We start from the raw sequence: 16544 nt of genomic DNA on the forward strand, positions 1-16544 counted from the left end.
CGGGTGCAGGGGTGGCTTGCTGCTTGTGCCTTGCTGCTTTTGTCGCAACAAGGCGGTATGTCGCAGGGCAAGAGGGTGGAGCTGCACCCGTGAGCATGGAGAGGTGCCTGAGCAGTGCTGGCAGAGTTGGGTGGCCAGGTAGGGCAGGGTGTACATCCATATGAGCTGCACAGGCAGCTGGCACCGCACGGGCTGCCCCGCGGCACAGCTGCTGGTGGGCACGGGAAGGAAGGAAGGGGAACCACCCCAGACACAGCAAGAAACAGCGTGGGCCCTTCACGCGGGCTCGGCAGCGGCATGTGCTTGTCCTGCCTTGTTATGCGTATGCTGTAATAAAATTTCCCCTTTAAGGCTGGGCTGAAGTTATTTTTACTTGTGGGCTGGTGACAGGAACACAGAACGGAGCAGGAGCTCTGAACTGTTCTTACCTGATCTGTGGCGGAGGGGCGGACGGAGGAGGAAGGAAGCTCAGAAAAGGAGAGGGAGTGAGAGAACGAAGCTCAAGGGAGGGGAAAAGAAAGCAGGCAGGGCATCCCTAGGGAGGGACTAGGGAGGGGACCAGCTGGGGAAACTGAAAAAGAGGGAACGAGGGAGGGAAGAAGAGGAATAAGGAGGCAGAGGTCCTCTGGGAAAAGCAAAGTGGCTCCGCGGAGAAGAGGGGCTGCAGGCATCCGATGCCAAGCATTACCGAGGGCAGCTGAGCAGGTACAGCCAAGCAGAGCAGCGTTTGTGGTCTCCTCCCGACTCTCAAGATGATGAAAAGACAGTTCAATCGAATGCGCCAGCAGCTGTCCCATCCCAGTGCCACCACCAGGTAAGGACTTCTCCACAGCAGTACCGGAGGGAGCGGGATGTGCGTCCTGGAGGGCTTGTGCTGGGGCTGTGGCCTGGGAAAAGGGGAAAGGAGGGGGAAACCTTTAGGGTTTAGAGCATCTTCAGCACAAGCCGAAGGGCTTTGTGAAGGCTGCATTGGTGCTGCTCAGCAGTAAATGATCCTCAAGCCCAGCTACCTCTCCCAGGGCCCACATTCCTGCATTCACCAGGAAACAGGACTTTCCCAAGCTTGGCTTTGCCAGGATGTGGGACAGTGGGGCAATGAGGAGGGACCTTCCAGCCACATGCCCCTGGCTGTGCAATGACCAGGAGGGGGATTGGGCTGGGACCTGCCCTCCCTGCTGAGTCTGGGCTGCCCCACAGGAGCCAAATGCCCTGCATAGCTCTGGCCAGCCCAGCAGTGTGAGCAGCCCAGAATGCCCTTTGAGGAGAGAACCAGAGGCCCTCGGATGGACCCATGGAGGACTTACAGCTCCACACAAAACCCTCTATCCCTGTTCTACCTCTGCCATTTCCTTCTTTTTATCTTTGACTTTCCAAAGCTCTCCCCTTGCAAAACCCAGAACTGAAATTACAGGGCTGGGCCCTCCCTGCCCAGCCCCCTCACTCCCTTTCCTACTGCCACCTCTGCAGCACTGGGTTCCCAGCACTGGGTGGCTAAGAGGGACCAAGCATGTCCCCTGAACCATTGAGGTCCTTCAGCCAGCCCAGCAAATCAACCACGAGGAAGCAACTCCTATATGCTGGTGGCCTCTTGCTCTCCTCACATTCCCTGGAAGGGAGCATGATGCCCCTTCCCATCCCTCTTCCCTCAAGATTTCATCCATGTCAGATGCATCTCCCTTTTGCTTCATGTCAGGCAGGCAAGCCTCAAGCATGTTGTGAAGTCCAAGAGCAAACTCTCCACCTGCTGAGGAGCCTCTCCTCTATTGACCGTGACCTCACGTGATCTTGCTTGCCTTCAACCAAACCATGTTTCCTGCAGGTCCACATCCTCGTGCCACATTGACTTTGACAGGCAGTGAAAAGAGAGAAATGTGAATGTGGAAAAAGCAGCAGCAGATGGAAATCAAATGTCGTTCCTGGGACATAGCAATGATAGAAGGCTATGAAGCAAGGCTTCCTCTATAGGAGGCATCAGGGAGGCTTTAGGGTCATGTGGCTGGTGGGTTTTGAATTTGGTTTTGAGCAGAACCACAAAAAGCTGGATTTGTGAGGGCATTTCTGGAGGGGCTGGTGTTGGTCTTGGACCCCAGATTGATCACAAGGATACCTTTGCTCCCACACCAGTGGCCCCACTGCTACTGAGTACCCAGGCCTGCAAAGACGTGTGCCAGACTGCAGCATCACTGCCCTGGCTTCACCTTCAGGGGAGAGATGGGGCAGTCAGGGGCAGTAAACATCCTGCTCCTGTTGTGGCCCTGCTAAGCACTCTGACTCCAAAAACACAGGCCACACCTGGACATTTTGACTGAGGTGCACAGACAGGAAACCCTGTCTGATGGGGTGTCCACCAGCCAGCAAAGTTGGCTCCCTTGCCCTGCTCCTGCTGTTCTTGTCCTCCCAGGCTCGTTCTACCCACGGCCTTGTAGGCCTTGTATCTGATGGTCCAGGCTATAGCCTGTGTCTCCTGCTCCCAGGACCCCAAAGAGAGGCCAGGAGGCACAAGGACCTGCCTTCCCAAAGAAGCTGGGTGGAGGTGACCCCCATTCGCTTATGGTTCCTTCTCCTTCCTCTGCAGAGCCCAAGAAGCAACTGAGCTCCTGTCAGAAGATTTGCTGCAGGTGAGGTGTGGGCTGGGCTGGCAGGCGTGTGTCTGCTTGTGCCTGGGCGTGGAACCTGCCCCGCTCCTGCTGCCATCTGCCCTGCCAGCACGTCCAAGTCATGGGGCTGGGATCTGCCCGCGTGCCAGAGGGTGATTTCAGGACCACGGTGTCAAGGGATTGGCAGGCTCCTGCTACCAGCAAGGGCTTTCCCAGCAGCTCACAGAGGGATGAGTCCTGATCAGGAGTTATGCTCCCTTTTCACTGGACCAGATGCTCCAAGCTGTGGCAGGAGGCTGGGCAGGTGTCATGGTTTGATACTGCCCAAATGCCATGTACCCACAAAAGTTGCTCACTCATCCTCCCCTGCCACAGTTGGGCAGAGGAAAATTTAATGAAGGCTTCATGAGCTAAGGACCAGGAGAAAACACTCCAAGGGCAAAACAGGCTTAACTTAGAGATACAAAGTGAATTTATTGCTAACAAAATCAGAGGAGGATAATGAGAAGTAAAATAAGCCCTTGAAAACACCTTTTCTTCCCCCAATCCTTCCCTCCTTCCCACTGACAGTGCAGGGGACAGGGTGTGGGGATTTTGGTCAGTTCATCACCCGAGATATTCTTCCCCTGCTGAGGGAGAGGAGTCCTTCCGCTGCTCTGGGGCACCACAGGAGACCCGAGTTCTCTGTGAACTTCTCCAGCCTGGCTCCAAATCTCATGAGCAGCAGTCCTCCCAAAACTGCTGCAGCATGGGTCACTCTTCCACGGGGTGCAGTCCTCCAAGGACAGGCTGCTCCAGTCTGGAAGCAGGGGCCCTCTCTCCAGTGGGTCTCCCACTGGATCACAGCCTCCTCCCGCTCCAGTGTCAGCACCTCCCCCGTGGGCTGTGGGTGGATCTCTGTCCCTGTGTGGATCCCCATGGTGGCAGGGGCACTGCTGCTTCACCATGGTCTCACCATGGCCTGCAGAGGAATCTCAGCTCCAGTGCCTGGAGCACCTCCTGTCCCTCCTTCTCCACTGGCCTTGGCGTCTCCATGTTGTTTCCCTCACAGGTTCTCACCTGCTTCTCTTCTCTGGCTAGGAAAAAAATGTGTCCTCACTTTGTTGTGATTTTCTTCTCAAACATGTTTTCACAGAGGCATTCCCACTATCTCTGATTGGCCCAGATTTGGCCAGCAGCATGTCCACCTTCAGAGCTGTCAGGGATTGGCTCTGCTGGACATGGTGGAAGCTTCTGGCATCTTCTCACAGAAGCCACCTCCATGGCTCCCCCTGCTACCCAAAACCAGCCCATGCAAAACCAGCACAGCAGGCCATCCTCACCCAGAGCAGGGTAGTGGGGAAATGGCCTCGAGGTGCCATGGCTGACAAAATGGCTTCCCCAGTCCCACTTTTCTGCCTGCAGATTGAGCAGAGGATTGAGCCGGCCAAGCGAGCAGCTCACAGTGTGTCCAAGAGGCTCCAAGCCTGCCTGCAGGGACAGTGTGGCTCTGAGATGGACAAGCGAGTGGTGAGAAAAATCTTCCCACGCAGCCTGTGCTCACCCCAGCTCTGTCCCTTGCCAAAAACAGGGATGCCAGGCCCCTGCTTTGCCAGCTTTGCTGAAGGGTGGCTCAAAGCTATGCCACGCCCAGGTCCCATTGTCAGCAGTGACCTCCAGCCTCCAGCTCTGCCTGGGATGAGCAGAGCAGGGCAACCCCTTCAATCATCACTAATTTAGGACACTCCTGAGAAACAGCATCTTTGCATTGAATAACCCTCCAAAGCCCTTGCTGTCTATGTTCCTTCCCAAACCCTCATGAACTCTGGCACCCATGGTGCCCTGTGGTGGGGAGCACCACAGTGTGGCCAGGCACAGTGGTGTCACCACTTCTCTCCCAAATCCTTGGCTCTGAGCAGAAGAAGCTGCCCTTGATGGCTCTGTCCATGGCGATGGCTGAGAGCTTCAAGGAACTGGACACAGAGTCCAGCCTTGGGTAAGTACTGGTGGGAAAAAGTGCCAGGGTGACCCCAAAAGATGCCAGATCCTGGTGGTGACACTGTCTTGGCTCAGGGGCTGCCGTGGCTCAAACCATGTCCCAGAGCAAGCACTGGTGTTGCACTGGGAGAAGGGACAGCCAGAACCTTCAGCCTCCAATTGCAGAGTAGGGCTGGGGGCTGGCTCAGGGTTCCCCGTGGGTACAGGGACAGGGGGATGTTGGGTCAGACAGGGGCATGGCTCCAGCCTGCAGTCATTGCATCTCTGTGCCACTCAGGAAAGCCCTGGAGATGGGTTGCTGCATACAGAGCTCACTGGCCAAAATCGTGGCTGAGTTCGAGATTGACCTGGAGCACTACGTCCTGCAGCCACTCAACAAGCTCAGTGAGGTAGTCCTGGCTGCTCTACTGGCTCCACTTTCCAATCCTTCCACCACTCCCTCCTGTGTCCCCAGACCTCCCCCGCTCACTCTGGCCCTCTCTCCCCCAGGAGGAGCTCCCCACCATCCTGAAGCGCAAGAAGACCCTCCAGAAGTTGATTTCTGACTGGAACACAATCAAGAGCCGGTATGGGGCACACTGCAGCCCTGGGGCCCAGGGCATGCCCAGCACAGCCCCCAGACAGGTTGGGGAGAGAGGAGGATAACTGCCGTGGAGACTCAATTTCCAATAGGTCTTCAGGAGCACCCAGCTAGCTCCTCTGTAGGTGCATCCTGCTCTGGGCTCACATGCTGATTCCAGCACCAGAGAGAAGGGCAGCTCTGCTGCTAAAGGCAGTAAAGTGCCCTGGTGGTGCTTGGGACACTGAGATCACCTCATTCCAGTTCTTGCCAGGGGTAGCCCTTGCCATGCCACATTTCTCTGAAAGTCTGCACACCAGTTCTACCCAACATTCCTGGCACTGAGACCATAAATGCACCTCTTATTTCCCACCCCAAAGGCTGAACCAAGCTGCCAAGAGTTCCAGTAACAGCACTGGGGCTGGTGCTGGCCCAGGCGCATCTTCTGCTGCCACCAAACTGGAGATCTTGAAGGAAGAAGAGGAGGAGGTGAAGAGGAAGGTGGAGCAGTGCAAGGTCAGAGGCTCACTTGCTCTCCCCCATGGATCAGCTCCTGGGCGGCAGACCTGCTCCCCTCCACTAGTCTTGCCTGAGGTGACCCCACGCTGGGATGGACTGCAGCCAGCCAGCATGTCCTGCCCTCTGAAAGCAAATGGGGCCCTCAAGCAGAAACAGGGAGATGGCCCAAGCCCGGGGAAGAAAAAGAGTAAAGGAATTCAAAGTGCAAGCTGCTGCAGAGAGGAGGGTCCAGGGGCAAAATCAGGGAGCATATGGGATCCATTCAGGCTGGAAAACAGCTGAGCTAGGATCTGTCATGGGTGGCAGGGAAGTTTCACATCAGCTTTCTCCACTTCTGCCCCGTGTCTCTGAAAAGCCCAGCACCTCATCTGGCTGAGCTCATGAGCTCACTGGAGCTGAAGGTGCAGAGGCCTCTTGTTCCTGAGCCACTTGTACAAGGGCTTTGATCATGGGGCAGGTTGCTGCCACTACCCAAACACAACTATGGGAAGCAAGAAGAAAGCCCCACTCCCCCCAGAGACCCTGTCTAGACCACTCACAGGCCAGATGAAAGGGCGTCATGGAGGTGTCTCCTCTTCCTTGGGTGCCAGAGAGGGGATGGAAAATTGCTGTTCTTTGTCTCCCCTCCTAGGATGAGTACATGGCTGACCTCTACCACTTCTCCACCAAAGAGGACATCTATGCCAGCTACTTCATCAAAGTAAGTCTTCTGTCTCACTTCTCCCCAGTATGTGAATGTCAGCTGCAACATGTCTGAGCCCAGCCTTGCCCCCATCCACACCAAGTGCCCCCAAGCAGGGCAGGGACAGATCAAAGCATCAGCAGCTGGCCTTGCTCCTGCCACTGCAGGTTAATGCCACCACTAGCACCGAGTGCAAACAAGCAGCTTGTCCTGAAGGTGCCCCTCTCCAGTCTGCCCTCTATGCCTCACTACAGACACAGTCCCATGGACCCCGGGGGGGCTCCCCTTGCAGCTCCCTCTTTGCCCTGTCTTCATGTGGGTGCAATGCCCTGGGAATGGGCACCTCTCCGAGAGGGGCTGGTGCCAACTGAATGCCGTTTGCCTGTCCCCTGTCTGGCAGCTATTGGAAGTCCAAGCCCAGTACCACCGGCAGTCACTGGAATCTCTGGACTCAGCTCTAGCAGAGCTGAGGGAAAGCCACAGACAGACAGGTACCCTCTGGCTCTCCGTGCAGCCTGGCAAGGGCTGCAGCTGAGCCTGGGGGATACAAGTATGTCCAGCAAAGCTGGAAAAGGCTAATTTTCCCTCCCTACACCTGCTGCTGCCTACCATGTTGGGCTGGTAGGTTGGGGACGCAGCTTGACACGGGCTGGAGATGCTGCCTGTCCTGCCTCTGCCTGTAGCCAGCCTGGTTCGGCTTGGAGCAGGATGTTGCCATGGCCAAATGCTGAACGGTCCCAGGGATGGCCCATCATCCCTCTTGACATTTTCCTTCCTCTTCCAGAGCCTTCCTTCACAACAGACACGCCAGTGGCAGGGTACTACGGTGTGTCCCTAGAGACACACCTCAAGAGCTTGGGCCGGGAGATTGCGCTTCCCATCGAAGCCTGTGTCATGATGCTGTTGGCTTCCGGCATGAAGGAAGAGGTAGGGAGTGCTCCAGACTCCCTCATCACCTTTCTTCCCCAGATGCACTCCTCCCAAACTCAAAATGCATCCCTTCCCTCTTCATGCCATCCCCAGGGACTCTTCCGGCTGGCAGCAGGCGCCTCAGTGCTGAGGAAGCTGAAGAGCAGCTTGGCCAGTGGCTCCAATGCCCTGGAGGAGTTTTACTCGGACCCCCACGCTGTGGCTGGTGAGGGCCAGCAAGGCACATGACTGGGCAGTCCCTGCCATCCCTCAGCTGCCATCAGCTCCACGACTCCCCCTCTCCCCCCAGGTGCACTGAAATCCTACCTGCGGGAGCTGCCCCAGCCTTTGATGACCTTCGAACTCTATGACGAATGGGTCAAAGCAGCCAGGTGGGTCCAGGCACTGGGGTGGAAATCCCTGGCAGGTCTCAGAAAGCCCCCAGTCAACCCTCTCCATCCCTCCTGGCACTTGGAGCAGGGGTGCTCTGTCTCACTTGGGGAGATATAGACACAGAGCCTCCGTGCATGCCTGCCTTCACTGCCCAGTAAAGCAGGACATCTCCATCTGCGGGGCTATGGCCTGCACGGGCAGCCAACACTGCCCTTCCTCCTTGTCCAGTGTCCCCCTGTGCCACAGGGAAAGGCTGAGCTCTCTGCTCCTCCTTCTCTCTTACAGCCTAAAGGACATTGACAGCCGCCTGCAGAGCCTGCGAGACACCTGCGGCCGCCTGCCCCAGGACAGCTACAACAATCTCAGGTGGTTTGTCAGAACAGGGCTTCTTCAGCCCCAAGCAATCACCAGGGGTAGCCATTTCCTCCTCAAATCCCTCTCTACTAAACCCCTGCCCTCCTTTCACCCCACAGGTATCTGATCAAGTTTTTAGCCAAGCTGGCTGAACACCAGGAGGTGAATAAAATGACCCCCAGCAACATTGCCATTGTGCTGGGCCCAAACCTGCTGTGGTCGCAGCAGAGCACAGGGTAAGGTCTGGTTTGAAGGGGTGGGAGGCAGCTCCCTAGCCCCTGCTAGGGTGCCCTGAAGGCAAAAGCCATGGCAAAGGCTGATCCAGCACTTACAGGCTGGTCTAAAGCACTTACACCTCTTCCATCCTCAAGTCCTGTCCCTTGGTCCCATGCTCCCCAGGTTGCATGTTCCCTCACCAAGCACATGTGCTCTTAGCCACTCTGCAAGTAGTAAAGGAGGGGACTGAGATCCAAAGCACTTGTGACATGGGTGGCTTTCAACACCACTGGTCTCCAACACCAAACCAGGGTTCCCAGGACAGGATAAAAGCCCATCACCCATGTTGCCATCGCCCTTGGCTGGGCTGCCTTCCCTTCAGACCGTGACCCCTGTGGAATGAACACAAAAACTCATTTGGGGTTAATACCTCCAAACCCTTTTTCTGATGCCTCCCCCACCCCTGTCTCTCAGAGACCCCATGCAACTGGACTTGGCCTCAGTCTCCTCCATCCAGGTTGTGGTGGAAGCCCTCATCCAGAATGTGGACACTCTCTTCCCTGGAGGTAGGGCCAGGGCATCACTTGGTGGGCCACAGCAGAGAGTGAGAGGGAGTGGAAGGGAAGGGCACATTTCTCCATCTCCAGGATGGGAGAAGCGGGAGGCTGCTCTGGCTCCCTGCTGTGGGGTCATTGCTCTGGGTGGGAAGTGCTTCCTCACAGGATCTCCTCCTTTCTCTTCACCCAGAGGTAGACTTCAATGTCTCGGGCATGTTCATGCCACCCACAAACACCGGACTTTCCAAGGCTGTCCCAGAGGAAGAGCCAACTCCTGCGACCCCTCCAGCCAGCACCCCCACCCTTTTGGATGGAGAGGCGTAAGTCTGATAGGAGCTAGAGGCTCTGGCTGTCCCAGCTCTCCCATGCCCTCCCTCCATCCCACCCCACACCAGGGCCATACTCTCACAGGTGGCTGCAAGGTGCCTCACAGCCAAGACCACCATGCCCAACCAAAGCCTGACTTGCCTTGTTCTCTGCACAGCACCTCCAGGGACCCTGAGGCCAGGTCCCAGCCTGCATCCCCAGGACTGCCCAGGACATCTCCTGAAGCAGCAGGGCCACCGGCTCCAGTGATGACTGACAACACCACCCGCAAAGGTTAGGGTGCCCCACATGTTTGGGAAATTACACCCCCCAATGCCACCTCCTGTGGTTTAGTCATCATCCTGCTGTTCCCCACACAAGTGGGCCCTGGGGATGTCCTTGTGGGAAAGGCCTCTGGCCAGGGCAGCATGCCCACAATCCAGCCAAGATGGGGCCATGGGATGGATGAAGTACGTCCTCCAGTGTTGGGTTGAACACCTCCAGTAAAGAGGTGTCAAAGCTTTGTGAAGGGAAGAGGGAAAGGCCCCCAGAAAAGTTGGTGTGCGTCTTCAGGACAGGAGCTGGGCAAGGGGCAATTTGTCCGGCCAGCTGCCTGCAGCCCCGGCGCCCTCTGGAGAGCCCCAGTGGGGCGGAGCCCAGCCCACCTCAGCTTTCTTTCCAGGCAAACGCCCAGCTCCGGCCCGGCCCGCAGTGCCCCCGCCGCCCGTGGCGCAGCCCCGGGGCACGGCCCCTGCCCGGGCCGCCAGCCCCAAAGCCCTGCCGCGCCGCACCGCGCCCGGCCGGGCCCCCGCCGTGCCGCCGCCGCTCCCGCCGCAGCCGGCGCCCCGCCACAGCCGAGACGATGCCCCACCGGCCCGCAGGCCTTCCTCTGCTGAGGCTGACACAGCGGCTGCCGGGGACTGTGTGCCAGGAACCACAGAGGAGGGGCGGCCACTGCCTGCAGGAGGAAGCCCCCTGGCCACATCGGCCCCAGAAGGACAGCCCACAGAGAACTGAACAGGGTGAGAGGAATCACAGGTTGGGGAGATGGGATCTGGCACCTCTCTGAGACCCAGCAGACGCTGTGGAAATGCCAGGGTGGCCTGAGGGATAGCGTCTCTTGGTGTTCCACCTTGTTCCCTCACACCACCTGGCATAGCTTTGCCGGCCTTCTCTCACTCCCCATCTCGGTCGCCACCTCCCCACACTACCACGTCCCTGCCAGAGCCCAGCCACCAGATCCCTGCCCAGATCCCTGCCCAGATCCCCACCCTGATCCCCCACTGCAGGCTCAGACAGTGCTTGCAGCTCGCGGACAGCTTGGCCCCATGGGGCCATTCACAGATGCTCAGCCATGATCCCAGACCCGTTTTTCCTTAAAATGCATTGCCCCAGGAACACATAGATGGATATATATAAATACAGATGTATAGAGATATATATAGATATATACACATAGATATATCTATATAGATACGTATATTTGGAGTGCATGTTCTGTTAGGCTGAAGGAGCTGGGGTTGTTCAGCCTGTAGAAAAAGAGGCTCAGGGGTGCCCTGATCACTCTACAACACCCTGAAAGGAGGCCGTAGCCACGTAGAGCTCGACCTCTTGTCCCAGGCAGCAAGAGCACATAGTCACAAGCTGCACCAGGGGAGGTTTCGGTGGGCAGTAGGAGGGAACTTTTTCATAGAGTGATTAGACAGGGGAATGGGCTGCCCAGGGAGGTGCTGGAGTCACTGTCCCTGGGGGTGTTTAACGCTGGATGTGGCACTCAGTGCCACGCTCTAGTTGACGTGGTTCGCTCTTAGGCTGAACTCGGTGATGTTAGAAGGCTTTTCCAGCCTAAGTGCCTCTGTTGATATTTTGACAGAATTTGAGAAGTTGGTGTCAAAGCCGCACGCCGGTGTGAGCAGGGCACACTTGGCAGTCTGAGGTGATGGAGGGTGCAGCCCGTGGGCCCCAGCGGGAAGGGCAGGAGGCGGGACCGCGGCGGGCGCCCGGGGCCGTGGAGAGGCGGGCCGGGCCGTAATGGCAGCCGCCCTGCCACAGCCCCGCCGGCCGGCAGGGGGCGCTGCGCGGCTGCGCGGGCACGGCGGGGGGCGCGGGCCGGGCACGGCGGCTCCAGCCAATGGGCAGCGGCCCGGGCCTGTCCCCGCCCTCTCCCAGCCGCGGTCACTTTGGGGCCGGCCCTGGGCCCGGCTCTGCCTCTGGGAGCGTCAGGGCCTCCCATTGGTGGCGGTGGCGGGGCTGGGGGGCGGTGATTGGCTGCGCGGCGGGGCGGGGCGCGGTGGGGGCGGTGATTGGCTGCGCGGCGGGGCGGGGCGGGCTGCGGCTGCGGCGGCGGCGGCAGCATGGCGAGCTGCCGGCGGCTGAGCGGCGCGGGGCTGCGCGAGGTGCTGGGCCCGGCGCAGGGGCTGCTCTTCGACTGCGACGGCGTCCTGTGGGCGGGCGAGCGCGCCGTGCCCGGCGCCCCCGAGCTGCTGGAGCGGCTGCGGCGCAGCGGCAAGGCCGCCCTTTTCGTCAGCAATAACAGCCGCCGCTCGGTGGCCGAGCTGGAGCGGCGTTTCAGCCGTCTCGGCTTCCGCGGCGTGCGCGCCGAGCACGTCTTCAGCTCCGCGCTCTGCTCCGCGCTCTTCCTCCGCCAGCGCCTCCTCGGCGGCGGCGGGAACGGGAGCGGGGCCGGCCGCGTCTTCGTGCTGGGCGGCGAGGGGCTGCGCGGCGAGGTGCGCGACGCCGGGCTGCGCCTGGCGGGCGAGGGCGAGCCGACACCCGGCGAGCCGGTGCGCGCCGTCCTGGTGGGCTACGACGACCAGTTCACCTTCGCCAAGCTGGCGCAGGCCTGCGGCTACCTGCGCGACCCGCAGTGCCTGCTGGTGGCCACCGACCCCGACCCCTGGCACCCGCTCAGCGACGGCCAGCGCACCCCCGGTGAGCCCGCGCCCCGTCCCGCGCCGCCCCGGGGGGAAGGGGCTGTGGCGGGGGTGGCCTCGGGTGGGGTTCGCTGTCCCAGGTGAGGGCGAGGCGGTGCCCTGAGCGGCAGGGCCAGCAGGGATGCCCTGGCAGTCCGTGCCAGCTCCCGAAGCGGGGCTGCCAGCATCCCTGTCCTGTGGCGGGGCCCGGGCGCTGAGCTGCCCGCGGCTACTTCTGTTCCTCCTGCTTCCCTCCCGCAGGCACTGGCAGCCTCACCGCCGCAGTGGAGACGGCTTCGGGCCGCAAGGCGCTGGTGGTGGGGAAGCCCAACACGTACATGTTTGATTGCATCGTGGAGCGTTTCGGGGTCGACCCGTCCCGCACGCTCATGGTGGGAGACCGTCTGGAGACAGACATCCTGTTCGGCAAGAACTGCGGCCTGGCCACCATCCTCACCCTGACAGGCGTGTCCCGCCTGGAAGAGGCGCAGGCCTACATGGCCAGTGACAGCGCCGCCGCCAAGGATCTGGTGCCCAACTACTATGTGGACAGTATTGCAGACTTGATACCAGGCCTGGATGAGTAACAGTTTGTACATGTGAGGGCAGAGGGGTCAGTTCCCCATCCCAGATCTCCATCTGTTCCCATTTCTCTCTCACTGCCCTATTCCCTCAATCCCCGGTTTCTTCACATGCCAACATCCTTCTTTGGGAGCAAAATGGGAAGGGGATTGGCAGGAGGGGATAGATTTCAAGTTGTCTCCTTTCTGCTGAGAGCTATCCATGATGGACTGAGTTCTTGTCTCCCTCATTGCCAGCTGCCAGCATCTTTGGAAGAGAGCTGGAGTCCTTGAGGCTGCTGAGGGGAATCAAATCAGTGTCTGTGTGGCCTCTCCAGGGGTTTGGGACTGGCTGCTTTAGTGTTATTTTTCCCTTGGATAACCAGTGGCAGCTTTTACTGCTGTCCTTTGACTTGTAACTCTTTAATTCTGAGCAGCATCCCTGCAGTCCTTGTGGTAACCCCCCTCCTTGCCAGGGGATTGGCTGGCACTGTCACCCACCTTGTGTCTGTCAGTGCCAGGCCATGTGGAAGGAGTGTGCCAGACCTCTGGAATCATGAATGAGAGCATCTCTGCCTCCCACAAGTGAAAGAGAGCATTGCCTCATCTCTCCTCTCCCCTGTTCCTTAGAGAAGTTTCCCCCACTACCCCCCTGCCCCAGTCAATAACTGTGCCAGTGTCCATCTGAAGGACAGAAGAGACCAGTTTGAGGGTTTTTTCCTGTGCCAAACAGACAAGCTGTGACTGCACAGTGGGTCTGCAGTTGTACCTTCAGAACCTTTTCTGAAGGGGCTTTTGAAGGACAGAGGGCTCCTAGGCCATGACAACACAGCACTAGTGAACTGTATGACTCTCCCTGGCTGCCTCTTCTCAGTTGGATTTTGTCATAGTACAGTGAGAGAAAAGTGCTGATGGGGGTCTGTGCTCCAGCTGCCGGTGTGCAGGTGAGATGGTGATGGTGTTGTCACTGCTGTGAATGTGTCACAGTCCTCAGAATCATTCCTTGCTGCTTTGTCTTTCTACGTTTTTTTAATTTCTTGATCTAATTTATCAAACTTATTTATTGTTCAAATATTGTATTATTTGTATAAATTATGCTGACTGGTTGCACCAAGGGGACAGAATGGAGTGCCTTTGGGCATCCCTTACTGTCCATGTCCCATGTTGATGTTCTTACACTCACTGTGTCTCTGTATATAATAAAGTGTGAGCATAGGCTGGAAATGACCTCTTTATTCACTCATGGTCCCATCAAGATGAAACTGCCCTAGGTATCTTTGAGCCCTCACAGGTGAGGACGTGGCAGGACCTTTCCTCACTCAAGGGGGTGCTGCTGGGTAGACAAGACAGCTGGGTGGTGTCTTTGAGGTGCCCTTTGCTGGATCACTGGTGCCTCACTGGCAGGGCTGTGGTGCAGAGTGCAGGGTCCAGCCAGGTCACCTGGAGCAGTGAGCAGTGCAGCCCTTGCCAGCTGCCTTTGCATTTCACAGGGGACATTGCTGGGGACAGTGACCTCTTGTGCTGCACCTGAAGGCTGCCTCTGCTGGCCAGGTGGGCCCCAATGACCTATGTGGCCCTGCTGGGCTAGGGGTGAGGTGCCACCTCTGTTATGTGCATAGAGGGGCTGAGAACTGCCCAAGCAAGGTTTTACTGTGGCCTTTCTTGACTGTGCTGTGCTTTAAGTGACAGGGAGATGGCTGTGACTGTAGCCCTGGGATGACCTTAACTGGACTAAATCTTGCCTTGTCCTGGGTTTGTCCATACTCCCAGCCCAGGGAGAAAATGGATTGGGTAAGAGTTGGAAGTGACTCAAATGTGCTTTGCCTCCATTCCCCATACAGGAACCAATCCTCCCCTTTGTCTGCCAGACCCCTTTAACTGCTGTTGATGGGAAGCAGGCATCACATCTCCGGCTGGAGAGATCAGCATTGAGAGTTCAGTAACTGCTCTGTGTCAGGTACTGCACTGTCAGCTCACATGGGAGGATTGCATGCAGCTTATTGTCCCTAGGATAGTTCCAGGTGCCTTCTTTGTTTTTTCTGTCCAAAATAACCTAGGAAAGAGCCTTTCAAAATAAAAGAACATCCAAAGAGCTTTCTGAATATTGCCTGTCATCTTAATCAGTCCCCTTTGTATATGACCATTTCTCTCTTTTGTCTGTCCCATGTCCAATTAGGCCACCAGAGGACTGGTAGTCCCTTAATGAGTACTTGACCAACACTTGTATCATTAAGTAGGGCAAGACTGAGACCTAATGTGTCTGCTAACTTGGCTTGCCAATCTAGAGATACCCAGAGCCTGGTTTATTTTTCAGAGCTCTCAGTTCTTGTATCAGGCTGAAATCTGAAGTGCTGTTGTTGTGACTTTGGGGCCACAGCTGGAAATGCTCAGTATGGCTGCAAACTTACCAGGCTGAATTGGTTACTTGTGGGTGTACAGAGGAGACTGTGCACAGTGAGAACATTCCCAAGACATGCCTCCTTTTTTCTAGGGTGCTTTGAGGGTGAGCACTTGCCTGCTCTGGTGACTTTCCAGTTCTCCCAGACAGCAGATGGGATGCTGGAGGCTGTAGTCTCCCAGGCTGGCACACTGGAAACAAAACAGGAAATCCAGTAGCTGGTCAGAGTGTTCCAGCCTGTGTTTGGGCCATCTCCAAAGATACTTTGGAGTTTGTCCTTTGGATTCCAAATGATGAGCCTGCAGAGTAGGTTTTTTTCATGTGACTGCTGCTGAAAACACAGCTCAGCAGGGGTGATGGCTGATCCCTATCTCTTGTACCATGTATCTTCTTTTCATCTGCTGCATCTCTCCATGAGGGCTTTGCTATGAAGGAGAGGTGGACTTGGAGCAAAGGGTTTATCTGTCCTTCCCTTGGTTCATCATGTAGGTGAGGGTATTAGGCAGGGATGACTTCTGTCCTGTGTACATCAGTGCAGCTGCTCTTGCTCTGAACGGGGATGGAGCAGCACTGGGGTCCATCAGGCCTGCCAGGCTTTGGTTTTGTGTGGCTTCTCCCTGCTACTATTGCTCCTGCATGTACTGGATGTGCATGTGAGCAGATCTTGTCAGGAAACTAGACTGACAGCACTCCTGGGGTAAAGAGCTCCCTACCCAAGCCTGTCAGACATCCATTCAGCCACTGACAATAGGGGTCTGTGATCCTCAGGGGTTCAGGCTTTGGTTCCCTCTGGGATAGGTCTGGTAGGGCTGCAGATAACATCTGCTGTTTAAACTGAAAAAAGCAATGGTTCTTGCCTAAGTCAGCTGATTTCTTCTTGTCTAATGCAGCTTCTCTTCTTGGGTTGAGTGTTTAGGGAAGCAGTGCAGTTGCCAGGGAGGACAGGGCTGTGAAATGTAGCTCACAGGAGGGTGAAGCAGATGGGAAGCCCCACTTGGTGTAGTGTGGGTAAAGGTATTTATTTTCTCATCCTCAGAAAACTGCATTGCCCTTTCCTGCCGTGCAGCAGAGACAACAGCCAGACAGGTGGCAGTTGTTCCATTAGACCAGAAAACTCCTATCCTCCACCCATAAGTGCAGTTACTGTGGCAACCACTGGCTGGATGATGTCAGCTGCAACTTGCTGAGCATTGCCTGCTCTGGGCAAGGCTTTATTCCCTTAGTCATCTTCGTGCCCCTTCTCTGGACTCTCTCCAATATGTCTCTGACTCTCTTGTACTAGGGAGCCCAGAACTGGACCCAGCACTGGACCCCAGGTCCTTTTCTGTCATGCTGCTTTCCAGCTGGGTGGTCCCCAATATTTACTGGTCCCTGGGTTACTGTTTCCCAGATGAAGGACTTTGCACTTCTCATTGGATTTTTTGAGATTCCTGCCAGCCTGTTTTCCCAGCCTATCAAGGTGGGTGGGACCACAACCCTCTGGTGTGTCAGCTGCTCCTCCCAGTTTTGTGTCACCAGCAAACTTGCTGAGGGTACACTCTACCTCATCTTACAGTTCGTTAACGAAGATGCCAAACAGAATAAATACAACAGTATTGACCCCTG

General features: G+C 57.1%; 2 protein-coding genes across 2 annotated transcripts; both read left to right on the forward strand.

Annotated features, from left to right (window-relative positions):
• The first annotated feature begins 212 nt into the window (after positions 1 to 212).
• SH3BP1 (SH3 domain binding protein 1) lies at positions 213 to 12382 on the forward strand. Its single transcript, XM_063154492.1, has 19 exons — positions 213 to 814; positions 2576 to 2618; positions 4002 to 4106; positions 4496 to 4572; positions 4852 to 4963; positions 5064 to 5140; positions 5514 to 5649; positions 6284 to 6352; positions 6735 to 6825; positions 7119 to 7261; positions 7358 to 7469; positions 7554 to 7635; positions 7922 to 8002; positions 8110 to 8226; positions 8681 to 8772; positions 8954 to 9083; positions 9248 to 9363; positions 9752 to 10091; positions 12243 to 12382. Exons 1-18 carry the CDS (start codon positions 753 to 755, stop codon positions 10084 to 10086), a joined length of 1980 nt encoding a protein of 659 aa, XP_063010562.1. The 5' UTR covers positions 213 to 752; the 3' UTR covers positions 10087 to 10091; positions 12243 to 12382.
• PDXP (pyridoxal phosphatase) lies at positions 11424 to 13765 on the forward strand. Its single transcript, XM_063154493.1, has 2 exons — positions 11424 to 12000; positions 12243 to 13765. Exons 1-2 carry the CDS (start codon positions 11424 to 11426, stop codon positions 12566 to 12568), a joined length of 903 nt encoding a protein of 300 aa, XP_063010563.1. The 3' UTR covers positions 12569 to 13765.
• Positions 13766 to 16544: the final 2779 nt, after the last annotated feature.

The sequence above is a fragment of the Melospiza melodia genome, chromosome 4 (assembly GCF_035770615.1).
Source record: "Melospiza melodia melodia isolate bMelMel2 chromosome 4, bMelMel2.pri, whole genome shotgun sequence".
Classification (NCBI taxonomy): domain Eukaryota; kingdom Metazoa; phylum Chordata; class Aves; order Passeriformes; family Passerellidae; genus Melospiza; species Melospiza melodia.

Bases quoted from the DNA above. Each gene is read 5' to 3' on its own strand.
- SH3BP1 (XM_063154492.1), top strand. From the start codon at position 753: ATGATGAAAAGACAGTTCAATCGAATGCGCCAGCAGCTGTCCCATCCC. The intron at 5,650-6,283 runs GTCAGAGGCTCA...CTCCCCTCCTAG, and splicing joins GGAAGGTGGAGCAGTGCAAG to GATGAGTACATGGCTGACCT. The intron at 8,773-8,953 runs GTAGGGCCAGGG...CTCTTCACCCAG, and splicing joins GGACACTCTCTTCCCTGGAG to AGGTAGACTTCAATGTCTCG.
- PDXP (XM_063154493.1), top strand. From the start codon at position 11,424: ATGGCGAGCTGCCGGCGGCTGAGCGGCGCGGGGCTGCGCGAGGTGCTG. The intron at 12,001-12,242 runs GTGAGCCCGCGC...TCCCTCCCGCAG, and splicing joins CGACGGCCAGCGCACCCCCG to GCACTGGCAGCCTCACCGCC.